We start from the raw sequence: 13,183 nt of genomic DNA on the forward strand, positions 1-13,183 counted from the left end.
AGATGGTCTTTAATCACATTTGTGATTATTGCTCTTTGGTCATGTGGGTTTAATGTGTTCTTCAAGTCGTCATATCTTTCGCTTCCCCAATGTATGTTGTGTGGTAGGTATTCAGATACAGATTAAAAATTCTAAGAGGACCGTGGGGAAGACATTGACCTTTCGATCCCGTTATAATGCTGACTGAGGGCGGGTAGAGTTCCGGGTCCGACGGAGTCTCACAGGGAAGCACAGATGGAACTTGCCTGGAAGCCGGCAGACTTCCATGGCTCGTCGTCCTGTACCGTGAGCCGGCAGGTGTTAAGTAGATAATGTTGGCAGTGATTACCGTGGCCTTAAAAAACCACGTTGGCCGCTTGGTTTTCATGGCAGCCTGTGTTTTCTGGCAGAGAATTGTCTTATTTATAACGTTGACATGGTTGGATACTGGATGGATTTTTGTTAGAGTTCATAAAAGGGGCGATCTGCGTGTGTTCTCTCTGTGGGACGTGTGTGTTTTCGATCAGTTTTTCAGTCCAGAGAACTTTTATCCTGAAAGATGACTTTTTCCCATTTTCAGTGAACTTGGTCTTCCTCAGCTTTGGTAAACTAGCCTCAAGATGTTAGGAGAACAGTAGTTGGCTCACATCCAACAGGTGTGCACTGTGATGTGTCAGAGCTTCGCCTTTATTTTCAGACAGAAAGATGTGTTGGAGTCATTTTATTATAAAGACCAGTTAGGCGCGCGCAGGTATAAACTGTTGCTGGGTGAGGATTGCTGGGTCAGAGCAGCTGCTCTCAGATGACGACCCAGGCTCGCTGCAGACACGGTGTGTTCCGTCCCAGATGCCACAGTAAGGCGAGGCACACGGATTTGTGTCGGTTTCCGGTTGCATATAAAAGTTATGTTTACGTGACCCTGTAGTCTGTTAAGTGCACTTTGGCATTATGTCTGAAAAAACAATGTACGTACCTTCATTAAAAAGAGTGTATTGCTAACCGTTCATCATCTGGCAACGCAGGGTTGCCTCAGATCTTCGGTTTGTAAAAACCGCAGTATCTGTGGAGTGCAGTACAGTGAGGTGTGCCTGTCGGCCAGTTTATGTCACACAGAGCGACGGAGCCCTGCGGAGGCCGGGTGATGAAACAGAAATGATTGCCATGGGCAGAAGTGGGTGAAGGTACTTTCCAGATAGTTCTTTTAAGCTTTCAGGAGTATTTGTCTTGCAAAAGTTTTAGGTAATGAAAGGCATATAATTTTAAAAAGTATTCTTGAAGTACTGGTTTAAAAAAGAGTTCATACAAGTTTAAAAGATAGTGTTTATACAAGTAAGATTGCAGAAACCCATATTCAAGTATTTCTTCCATTCTCTACCTAACCTGTTGACTTTCAAATGTTATTTGTTTTTAACAACGTGAGTCGGATGGCCGTTGTGCTGTTGATGGTTTATGTACAGTGATGTGTGTGTTTTGAAGGCACGGCTGTATCTTAACATTTTGCCCCTGTCTTGGAGGCACCAGCCTGGGAATAAAGTGTGTGTGTGTGATAAAGTGGTGGTCCTGTCGGTGGCTGTGCCCTCCGGGGGGGTGGAGAAGCTGATTACCTGTTTGCAGGTAGCCTTGTTGCGCTACAGGCTAAGACGTGGAGTTCAAATAACTGCTGAAAGTGAGGAGAAGAAACGTGAGTGGAGCCCGGTTGCCCTGTTTAAGCTTTAGAGCAAGTCGTTCTGATTAGCTTGAGCCAAAGGAGATTTGGGGTTGCTCTGGTGAGTTTCTGCTCGTTTGGATAAGAAGGCGGATTGATTATCAGTTTCATTCACTAATGAGATATTGATAAAATATTGAAAAGCAAGTCTCCATCTTTAACTCGTGGTTCCTTGCTTTGGCTCTTTAGTGTGTAACTTCATAAGAAGCCTTCTCTCTCTCTCTTTTTTGTCTGTTGCATTCTTTCTGATAAACATGAAAATGCTTTTGTTTCAGAGTGGTTAACACAGCCCCAAGCAGTGTTGCATTTCTGTTGTAGAAATCGTCAGTGATCCTTTTTCTCAGGGAAGACTTTATGTAAAGGTGAGTATATACCTTTAGGAAAAAAAGAAAGGTGTTTTCCTGTCAGGAAAAGTAACCGTCAAGGAAGGGAACCAAGTGATGGTTATATTGTCTTTTCCTTCCCTCTGCACTGAGCTGTTGTGATGGATATGCAGTACGTAGGTGACGAGAGGGGCTTAGTTACTGTCCCGCCAGCTCCAGACAGAAGTTTCTCCCTGAAAACTTGCTGTCAGCAGGCAGCACTTCACCCAGATACGGGAGGCCCTGCAGCAGTGCTTTTATTTTAAAGATTTTTTTTTTTTTTAAGGTCAGGTCTTTTATTGATTTATTTATTCTTAGCCGCGTTGCGTCTTTGTTGCTGCATGAGGGCTTTCGGTAGTTGTGGCGAGCAGGGGCTACTCTTTGTTGCAGTGCGCGGGCTTCTCATGGCGGTGGCTTCTCCTGTTGCAGAGCACGGGCTCTAGGTGCGTGGGTTTCAGTAGTTGTGGCTCACGGGCTCAGTAGTTGTGGCTTGCAGGCTCAGTAGTTGTGGCTCGCGGGCTCAGTAGTTGTGGCTCACAGGCTCGAGAGTGCAGGCTTCAGTAGTTGTGGCATGTAGGCTCAGTAGTTGTGGCTCACGGGCTTCAGTAGTTGTGGCTCACGGGCTCAGTAGTTGTGGCTTGCAGGCTCAGTAGTTGTGGCTCGCGGGCTCAGTAGTTGTGGCTCACAGGCTCTAGAGCGCAGGCTTCAGTAGTTGTGGCATGTAGACTCAGTAGTTGTGGCTCATGGGCTTCAGTAGTTGTGGCTCGCGGGCTCAGTAGTTGTGGCTCACAGGCTCAGTAGTTGTGGCTCACGGGCTTAGTTGCTCCGCGGCATGTGGGATCTTCCTAGACCAGGGATTGAACCCGTGTCCCCTGCGTTGGCAGGCGGATTCTTAACCACTGCGCCACCAGGGACGTCCCAGTGCTTTTATTGTAAATGCTGTTTTATCTTGGGTGATAGGCGTAACCAGCACTAAGGAGGGGAGGAGTCTTTTTTAAGGAAACACTTGCCTTTATAAAATTACGGCCGTGTTGGCTGCAGCAGCATCAGAATTCCAGCTGCCTACTGATTACAAGTGTAAAGTTTTGTTTTTCAGAGTTCTGCTCAGGTGAGAACAGACAGCCATAGCTGGAGGCATCAGACATTGTTGCTGGAAGTTTTGACTCAAATGTGTTTTGATTTTTATGTGTGAAGCATTGGAGACCGAGGGAGGACCTGGACTGTGAATGAAAGCTCCTCATCTCAGAAGAGCTGCCGTCTGCGGAGAGGCTGAGAGGAAGTCACCTTAGGAAGGGGCCCAGGCTCTGATGGCGCTTCCACCTTATAGTTGAGGGCATCCGAGCTCACGTGGGTGATGAAGACTCCCTCAGGGGTGCCTGCTGTCCTGTGCCCTGCTGTGCCTCCCAGCCGGGCTGGGCTCCGTGGGGAGTGGGGGCCATGAGGACACCTGCAGCTGAGCACGTGCTGTCCAGGTCTCCAGCCCCTCTGAACCTTCGCTCTCAGTTACTCAGCTGTCCACTTGTATCTTCTGGGGCTCCGCTGGTGCCTGCAGCCCGCCACTTGGTGGCTGTGTGATTGTAGCTCATGTGCTTAGCCTCTCTGGACCTCCTTTTTCTTTTTTCCGCTGTGCAGTGGGGCTGATGGTAGTACCTGACCCTTAGTTTGGGGAATTAAATGCTGAACCGTCAGTATCTGGCACGTGGTAGACCATCATATACATTAGTTAGTTATTACTGTGTGTTAGTTTGGTCACTACATGCCCAATTTTTAGGTTCAGGAGCTTGATTTTAGCAGTCTTCTCAGGTTTGATAAAATTCTGTGGACTTACTCACACCAGCCAAAATTAGCTGAATGATCGAACAGAACGCTAATGTGTTCATTCATCAAGGGACCACCCCAGTGACGACTCTACTCACATGTTCTGTGTGATGTCAAGGTCACCAGGCAAACTAATTAATAGTTATTTATGAATACTTATTTAGTGCAAATGAAATCAAATCAAAGGTCGTTTTTATTGGCTATTTTATTTAGGCTCGACAGACCTGGAGAATTTTTTCTTTAAAAACATCGATAGAAATATTATTACTTCTCTGTAGACAGCTGTTCTTGCTGGAGACCTGTATCTGTAACCTTGGGTTTACTCTATTTAAAAAAAAATCTTTTATCTCAACATTTTATGTAAGATCAGTAGCTGAACCACATTAATAATGGAGGGTTAATATTTGTAGTTTTCTTTGTACCTATAAAGGGTAGTAATCTGTACGTGAGGGACTTTGATGAGGGTGACCAAGGATCCGGGGGGCTGTCTCCAGGCTTGCCTCCATCTAGTCATTCTAGATGCTTTCCTTTGTTCTTGCCCAGCTGGGGTGGGCAGCCCCTCTCAGCCACAGATGCTGCCTCTGTTCCTTCAATATCTGGTAGTTGGGAATTACTTGTTGGCCGTTCTCAGAGAAGCTGGTGCTTTCGTGTCTTTTGGGACCTGTAGGTGTATCTAGCTGTTTTATTCTCATCACAAATGATGTATTTAGAACGACCCAGTTATCAAAACGATTGAGTGCTACGGAGGGTAATTTAGAGAGGTATAAGGGTGGGCCTTCAGAGGAGACTGCTAGGTGCAGCGGATGATTTCAGGGCGGCGGTGGTGAAAGGAGCGGAATTCTGGGATGAAAATGTGACTCCCATAATAAAAACTTAAATGTAGGTAACCGAATTTCCAGACTAAGTGTTGTTTTCTGAAGTGCTGTCTTAGGGGCCTGTGGAGGAGGTTGGTCGGTAGGAAGAGTGAAACCTGGAATGGGGATCCCTGAGTGACTTCACGGGGCTGGGCCCCTGGGGGATCCTGGGGCCAAGGGAGCCACGTGGAGAGTGTTGAGTACCGTGCCTGGGGCAGAGTGCGTGCTGAGGGAGCCTTGGCTGTTCCTGGCGTTGACCCGAACCTGCGTACAGATTCTGAGTTGAGGGGCATCTCTCCCGTGCATCCTTACTTACGGCTTTTCGGGTTGCCAGACTAACATGGAGATGGAGATATTTATTTTTAAAGGATATCAGCCTCATTTTTTTTTTTTTTTGCTGCTTGACCCAAGCCAGACAAAGAAGACTCCTAATTCATTAAGCTTTCTCAGCTCTCACCCCGTAACCGTGGTCCTGCTTCATCCCAGAGTCTGTGGTTCAGTGGTGTTCTTCTGACACACATGCTCACTTACCTGTGTTTCTCCCCGGGGCAGGGGGAACAGGGAGGGCGGGTGGCCCAGTGGGCAGGGTCTGGGCGAGCACAGTAAAAGCTTCGTCGCTAGAAACGTGCCTTATAGTCTCATTTTTCCGGTTTAACTTTCAAATGGTTATACCATTAACCCCATTCTATCAATAATATTCCATTTGCCTTACTTTTCTTCAAATAAATACTTCCCAGTTCATAATTTTCAGTGAAGGTTAGGCTAGTGGACTGGGACGTGGGCAGAAGCTTGACTGCGATGGTCTCTGAGCTGCAGGAGAAACTTGACGTCTGAGAGCGAAAGCCACTGCGAGGAAGAAAGCGGGGACTGATTTATCCGACTGGGTTTTAACAAGATTTTGGATGGATTCTGGATACATCTGGAGGTGGAGAGACTCCATGTGTCAGACGTGGTGGGGAGAGAAAGGCGGCCGTTGAAGAGCAGCCCGGCCGAGGCTTTTTGCTGCAGGAGGCCGAGCACAGAACCTCGGGGTCGGGTCGCAAGTGCTCCTCAGGAGTTGGCGGGGAGCTGTGCTTTGTTCTGTGTTCAAGGGAGTAATGGGGTGCACGGGAACCCTGGACCTCACCCTCTCGCATCCCCAGATAAAGTGTAACCTGCCAAACAAACACGGATTCTCTTTGATGCGGTGGTTCCCAGTCTGTGGGATGTGAACTGCTGAGTCTTTTTTTTGCGGTACGCGGGCCTCTCACCGCTGCGGCCTCTCCCGTTGCGGAGCACAGGCTCCGGATGTGCAGGCTTAGTGGCCATGGCTCACGGGCACAGCCGCTCCGCGCATGTGGGATCCTCCCGGACCGGGGCACGAACCCGTGTCCCCTGCATCGGCAGGCGGACTCTCAGCCACTGCACCACCAGGGAAGCCCCATGCTGAGTCTTATTTTTACGGTGATAGCAAAGGACCTAAATAACCATCTCGTAATTGATTGAAAAGAAAAGAAAAAAAAAAAGGAAGCCATGGGAGGGAGCCTTCCACAGTCGCATGGGCTTCAGCCTGCTTGAAGTAGTCTTTGGTTGACATTCTGTCGAATTTTTCTCTGGAAGTAAGATTTTAAGAAAAATCTAAATTGTGTCTGTTGATTTGGGGCAAGTAGTTCATAGTGAAAATTACTTACAATTACATTCCGCTAACGTTGAGTTTCCCTTTATTCCCATTCATGGTAGGATTGGGGTTAACGTTTCCCCTTTGCTTTTAGAACAGTCTCTTCATTTAGGCTTTGTAATCTCAGGATGGGATGGCACCTCAGGGGCAGATAGGCATGGACTTCAGAGTTCAGTGGATCTGGGTTTAATTCTGGGTTTGCTGCGTAACTAACTGCTTGGGCAGGATACTCAAACTCCGTGAGTTTTAAAGACCAAATCTTGAGAGTTGGGTTTGGTCATAGTATCCGCTTCACTGGGTTGTTATAAAGACGCGATAAAGCGATGCCTGTCCAGGTGTGCCTGGCATTTGCTGACGGCTCTGACGTCAGGTGCTCTACCGCCGTTACCTGATACTTGAGACACGTAAGAAGGAGACAGATTGTAAATAACTTGTCCCAAGTCACATAATTAAATTTGAAGACACCATTTTAGGATGTTGTTTTTCCAAAAATGTATCATTTTGTTTTCCTTTTAGGATTTGGAGTTCCATGGAGTGATGAGATTTTATTTTCAAGATAAAGCTGCTGGGAACTTCGCAACAAAATGTATCCGGGTCTCTAGTACCGCCACCACTCAGGACGTGCTGGAAACGCTCGCGGAGAAATTCCGCCCTGACATGCGGATGTTGTCATCACCCAAGTACTCCCTGTACGAAGTGCATGTCAGCGGAGGTCAGTGGACACAGACGGGGCTTGTCGGCCATGTGTGCTCATCTTGAGACTATCACAGTCACTTGTCCCGGGGGCCCTGCTTTACTGCTGACCCCCTCTTTCTTTTTCTGGAGGGGCCGGGGAAGCAGTTAACAGGTTGGCAAAACTCGAGTATGTCTGCGAAATGTCCTCATAAGTTCCTACCTAGTAGGTGCATTCGTTGGGAGTTAGAATGAATAGATCAGTTTTACGTATGCTCACTTCTCCAAAGGTAAGTAGCATAACGTTTCATAATTGAAATTCTCCAGCAGATCTGTCACATACATTGATGGTACAGTAAGCTGCTTAATTTTGGAGAAGTATTTCATGTAGCTCTTCTGCATAGATTATAATATTACAATTAACGATAACCCAGTGTTTTATGAGTACAGTATTTTATGAGTAAAACCCAGTGTTTTATCATGCTTGCTGTAATACTTTTGTAACGTGAAACAGTAACGTTGTTCTTTGGGAACAATTAGGGCATCTGGAGGAAACTCTCTTACGTAGTTAGTAATTTCTCCTTGTTTTAAGATTTGAAATTTCTGAAAGTATCCTATATATCACATGGCAATTGACGTTGAACTGATTAGAAATGTAGAAATTTATAAAATTTTTTATGAGTGCTTTTGAAGTACCGAGTCACCTGTTTAAGAAAAAAATAACAAATTCCAGTTATGTAGTTTAGTTAGTAATTTCTCCTTGTTTTAAGATTTGAAATTTCTGAAAGTATCCTATATATCACATGGCAATTGACGTTGAACTGATTAGAAATGTAGAAATTCATAAAATTTTTTATGAATGCTTTTGAAGTACTGAGTCACCTGTTTAAAAAAAACACAAAAAATTCCAGTTAATGCAGTAAACAAAGGATTGTATATAGTACAAGCCCAATTTGAATACCTGTTTAAGTTTCAGCCACAAAACTGTTTGAACATAATTTATTTTTCTTATCTTCAAAAGTACAGCTTTCTTTGTACATTTGAAATTGGGCTAAAATTTTTGTAGTGTGTGGAATTCAGGTGTCACCAAATGCTACCAGTATTATGTTAGGTAGGCTGTACTTGTTTATCACTCGTTTAAGGTTACTAGGGTATCACCTACATAAATAATACCCAAACTAGATTTGACAATAGCAGATGGTCTCAATTTTGGACGTTTTTTTGAGGTTGAATTCTCCTTTTACCTCAGAATCTTTTTAAATAGGTTACAAAGAGGAATAAAGTATTTCTCACTTTCAGCCCTCTTCTCGCTGCACCATTGGGTCATTTGAATGCTGCCAAGTGAGGTCTTTGAAATGCTATCTAAGATTGGGATTTGAGATCTAAAAATGGAATGGGTTTGATTTTTTTAAAAGAACATTTTTTCTTTAAACTTTCTTTGCTAGATTTGTTTTTAATTAAAAAGTAAAATATGTTACTTGTAAGGGATGAAAACACAAGGAAGCTGTGTAAAGAAGGAAGTGTTCCCCATCTCCCCCCGCCCCTGCAGTGACCACTAGGCTGGCCTGGCCGTGTCCTTCTGCACCTTCATACCCCGCCAGGGTCTCAGAGAGGAGCAGACCCTGGCATGCAGGTTCTCAATCTCTTTCGGGTCACGGAGCCCTTAGTGTGTCAGTAATTGTTTTAGTGGCATCTCTAGGCCAAAGGAAATACCTAACAGTTCATTTTACTGCATAGATTCAGACAAGTTCATCAGGATTTATGCTTTAACAGCTTGGTGGGTGTTTGAAAAAATAGTACAGATCAGATGAAAGGAAAACTGAAAATTTCATCCCATTCTTAATCACAGTTGCTCCCTGACGGGGCACGTGTGCCTCCTGGGCCCTGCCCAGCTCCTGGGTGGGGGCAGTGCCCTCCTTTCCTGTTCACATTGGTTTGCGGGCAGCGCTTGTTCCTACAGCGCCGTGGAGAGCCCGACGTGACCCTGGTGGGACAGTGCGCAACCTGGTGGGAACCAGCAGCTCCTGCCGCATCCGGCAGGTGCAGCTCGTTGCACTGGAAATGTAACGTGCTCCTCAGTGAGCCGCCGGACACCGCAGCTGCTGTGTGAACCAGAGCGCTGGCCCAGCACCGTGGAAACGCCACTCTCAGCCCTTCTCTGCGTTAGGGTTCCTTGTGTGAAATCAACTGGAAAAGTAAAAAGGATTCTGCTCTTCTAACATAAGGCAGAAGATACCTTAAGTTACAAAGTTGTAGCGGGGCCCTACCTATATTTGCATGCGGTAGTTAGGCGCGTATGCTTTAGAACAGCTCACCTTGTTTTTGTTTTATGATTTAGACTTAATTGTTCTTAAGATTGGTTCTCTAAAAAGCATGCCATGAGGGATTTTGATCTAGTGAAGATTCTGCAACACGAGCAACTTGGTAATTTTGGTTTTGCAGCAGGAATTTGGAACTTCTTGATCCGATATGTGACTTACTACTCTTTTCTCGTATTTTCAGTTGATAAAATAATGACTTAGAATTTGTTTTTCCTGTATTCTGATCATTAACCTGCTGTTTACCTATAATATTCACTGAAAGCCTCTGTAAACTCTGTCTTCTCAGTTTGCCCCGTTGACTTGCTTCCTGTACCATTGTCATCCACCCCCTCTGGTCTCACTGCTTCCTGTCTTTGCTGCCCTTGTTGTGGTGCATCCTGTGTGCGTTTACCTGGGTAATCCTTGCCAGCTCTCGGCTTCTAGTAGGTGGTCAGGCTGTGTAGGGCCCTCAGTGGGCTGCCATGAGGCTTGTTAGGTTTCTAGTAAGGGAGGAAGTGGTCACTTAACGTAGCACTTCATCGACAGAGAAAAGGCTGGTGCTTCGTGGTGGGAGGGGCTGTGCGGGTCGAGGAGTGTGGTTTTGGAGACGAGGATCAGAGGTGCAGGGGGAGGAGGGAGAGTGCAGTGATCGCTTCCAAGACTGATGGCGGTGGTGCCGTTTCTTGACAGCGTCTTAACATTAACATGAGAAGAAAAATCCCGTGAATCAGTGGAACTTCTCTGTGATATGAACATTATTTCCGTATTTTCCAGTTGTATGTGAGGGAATTTGATTTATAGAAACAAACGTATGGCAAAGCCCTGCTTATATTTTTTTCTAGTCCATGTGTATTTCTCTTATTTTCTGGGTTACATTCTAAATGTTGTCAGGAAGCTGTGCCTGGTCCGTGTCTGGCATTGGACACGTGGTAGTACACATATAGTAGCACCAAAATACTGAATTAGTCATTGAAACTCTAACTTCACATTGTGAATTACACTTCAGCCTATCGGTAAGTAATCAAGGTAATTAGGTATTTTTTGTCTCTAAAATTTAATGTGTATCAGAATGTTGCATTGGCTAGTGCCATTAGATAACCACGGCTTATTTCTTTTCCTTTTCATGTTGTGAAGAAGAAAGAAGATTGGATATAGACGAGAAGCCCCTTGTTGTGCAGTTGAATTGGAATAAGGATGATCGAGAGGGCAGATTTGTTCTTAAGAATGAGAACGATGCTGTTCCTGCCAAGGTGAGGCCTTGGGTCTCGGCCCGTGCTGTGCCTGGCCTGCGTCTGACCACGTGTCGTGTCGGAGGGGTTCATTCTCTGTTCCGCTTCTCTTCCTGAACTACCCTTTTACCCCCGTCCTGGAATAAAATTTAAAAGTAGCCCAGCTTCTCCCTGCTTCATCCTCTGTTTCACTGAATAATCCAAAACATTACTCCTTCCTTTTCAAAGAAGAGTTATGTAAGCTTTTGTTCCTAAGAGACTTAATGTTCAAATCAGCTTCAGGTTTTTTTCCCTAAATTATAAAGTCAAAATAGGTTTTAATAAGAATCAGAAGGGAAAATAAAACTTTAATAACCTATTTATATGTGAACTTTTAGATACAACTTAATAAGGCATATTTAAGACCTTTTTCATGTTATATGTGTAAGGTTAGAAATTAGTAAACTTCCTTGAGTTTCTTTGGATGATGAAATAGAGTGAGTCTAAAACTTTCTCAGGTAGTAGGATGTCTGGAATTCCTGTGCTACTGTCCTTTTTATGTGGAATACTATGAAATATTGATACAATTTTAAAACAATTATAATTCTGTTTTAAGTCAAGCGGCCTCTTACACTAGAATTCAGTATTGACAAGTGATAGCAAATGCAGAGGTTAAGGATATTTTGAGAAAAATCTTGTATTTAATTTTGTGCCCCAGCAGGCTGGGGGGCAAGTACCATTATTTACTTAGGGCAGCAGTTTTCACGTTGTCTGTGTCATGTCCTCTGTGTTCCTGTTCCTGCGCTCCAGGGACCGTTATTGCCGTTGTGGCGAACACATATGATACAAGAACGGATACTTGTGTGTGTGTGTGTGTGTGTGTGTGTGTCCATGTTTTATTTTGTTTCTGCACCATGGTTTCAGCTGATGTACCTTTTCACGGAGCCACAGATCCTGCTTGCTATGTAGTAGAACTCTTCTGGGGTCAGGATGACAGGAGGGTGCTGGAGTAGCTTGCAAGGAAACGGAGATGCTCACTCACAAAGCAGAAGGCAGTTTTCTTTCCCAATAAGATAATCTTTTATTTTTCTTGATTCTTTACCAGCCAACCTATTAAGTCATATAAAAATAATTTGTCTCTGTGTCATCTGCTGGCAGGCCAAGTTATAAATTATGAATAAGGAAACAAGTAAGATCTGGAAAAGAAATGAGCAGTTTTTGTACAAACACAGTACTTGCAACTTTGCTTCATAAAATCCAGTTTATTAGGGCTACTCTTAACATTTCTTTTGAAGTTAAAGAAAACATATTTAAAGTAGACGATGATTCAAACACTTAGTTATTTCCATATTTTCATTAGTTTCCTTTTATTTAAGTTACTTCATGTAACTTATTTGGATTTTTATTTATTAAAAATAATAAATAAGCTGGTGTGATTCCAACCCGTTTTCTAACTGGGTTTGGATTTTCTTGTGTGTTTGCTTCCTTGGTTATAGTTTTGAATTAAGATACAATTTACACAAGGTGAAATGAGATCTTGAATGTGTACGTTTTGATCAGTACACTCACGTAACTGTCGGCCCATCAAGACAAAGAACGTTTCTCACCCCAGACCTTCCCCTGCCCCGGTGGCTCTGTTTCTGGCCGCAGCGTATGAGGTGAAGTTAGCCAAGCCATAGATAGCTAGCTTTATGTCATTCTGTGTCGTAGCCAGTGTAGTGATAATGTTACTTTTATCAGAAGGCTCAAAGTAACGGACCTGAAAAGCAGGAAAAAGAAGGTGTTATCCAGAACTTCAAGAGAACTCTCTCAAAGAAAGAAAAGAAGGAAAAAAAGAAGCGAGAAAAAGAGGCAATGAGGCAGGCGTCTGATCGAGACGATAGACCTTTCCATGGGGATGACACGTAAGTTAATTTTGGAAATATTCCTGTTTCTTTGTGTTCTAAGCCCGGTGTTTTTCGTGCAGCAGACCTCATTAAATTTCCAAGTAAAGGCCGAAGAGGGTGCGCCTCAGGTAAGTGCCTTGGGGCTCGTGCTGGGTCCTCGGCGTCGAGGGAAGCCGGTGGGGCTCTGACTGAGCTGCACGCGTCGCTCACAGGGCTGGTCTCGCTGTGCGCGCTCTTCTTAAAGATGCGGACTGATGAACGGTATTGCCGTTCCTGGGTAGACTGGGTGTCGGGGTGTTCTTCGTCTCTGCCTGGCCTTTCCTTTCCTTTCTGTTGTTTTGGTCCTTAAGGCAGTAATGGATTCTTAGACACCTCAGGTCCACTTAACACCTGATCAGAGGTTGGCAAGACCAGTGAGAAAAGCTGGTGTTCGCTTTTCAGGTTCAAATGCACCATCAGGTTCACTCCGGCCCCCGCCCGCCCCCCTTCCTTTTTCTCGCACAGCAGCCCCATCACAGGTGTCTTTCCCTGTCGGAAGGGATTTGAGCTTCAGACCTCGGAGCTGAGGGCATAAGGGAAACCTGTGTGTTTCGTTATTACAGAAAGGAGACACGAGCAGAAGCAGGCCTTTCCTCCTCGCTTGGAGTCTCTGGGCCTCAGTGTAGCCTTGTCAGTTTTCAGTTCAGTTCATTCTCTTCTTGTGGTTTCTCTTAGGCCTCTTCCTTGCCTTAGAGTTGAGGGC

The 13,183-nt window shown here is 44.9% G+C and overlaps 1 protein-coding gene across 1 annotated transcript in view; it reads left to right on the top strand.

The window, feature by feature from the left end:
* Nucleotides 1-6,895: 6,895 nt before the first annotated feature.
* AFDN (afadin, adherens junction formation factor) overlaps nt 6,896-13,183 on the top strand; it is a 94,777-nt gene continuing 88,489 nt past the window's right edge. The window contains exons 1-3 of the mRNA XM_024744917.1: nt 6,896-7,087; nt 10,482-10,597; nt 12,296-12,459. Coding sequence (XP_024600685.1) covers nt 6,913-7,087; nt 10,482-10,597; nt 12,296-12,459 — 455 coding nt within the window. The 5' untranslated portion in view covers nt 6,896-6,912. The remainder of the gene's footprint in view (nt 7,088-10,481; nt 10,598-12,295; nt 12,460-13,183) is intronic.

This window comes from Neophocaena asiaeorientalis, unplaced genomic scaffold (genome assembly GCF_003031525.2).
Source record: "Neophocaena asiaeorientalis asiaeorientalis breed wild unplaced genomic scaffold, Neophocaena_asiaeorientalis_V1.1 scaffold649, whole genome shotgun sequence".
Lineage (NCBI taxonomy): Eukaryota > Metazoa > Chordata > Mammalia > Artiodactyla > Phocoenidae > Neophocaena > Neophocaena asiaeorientalis.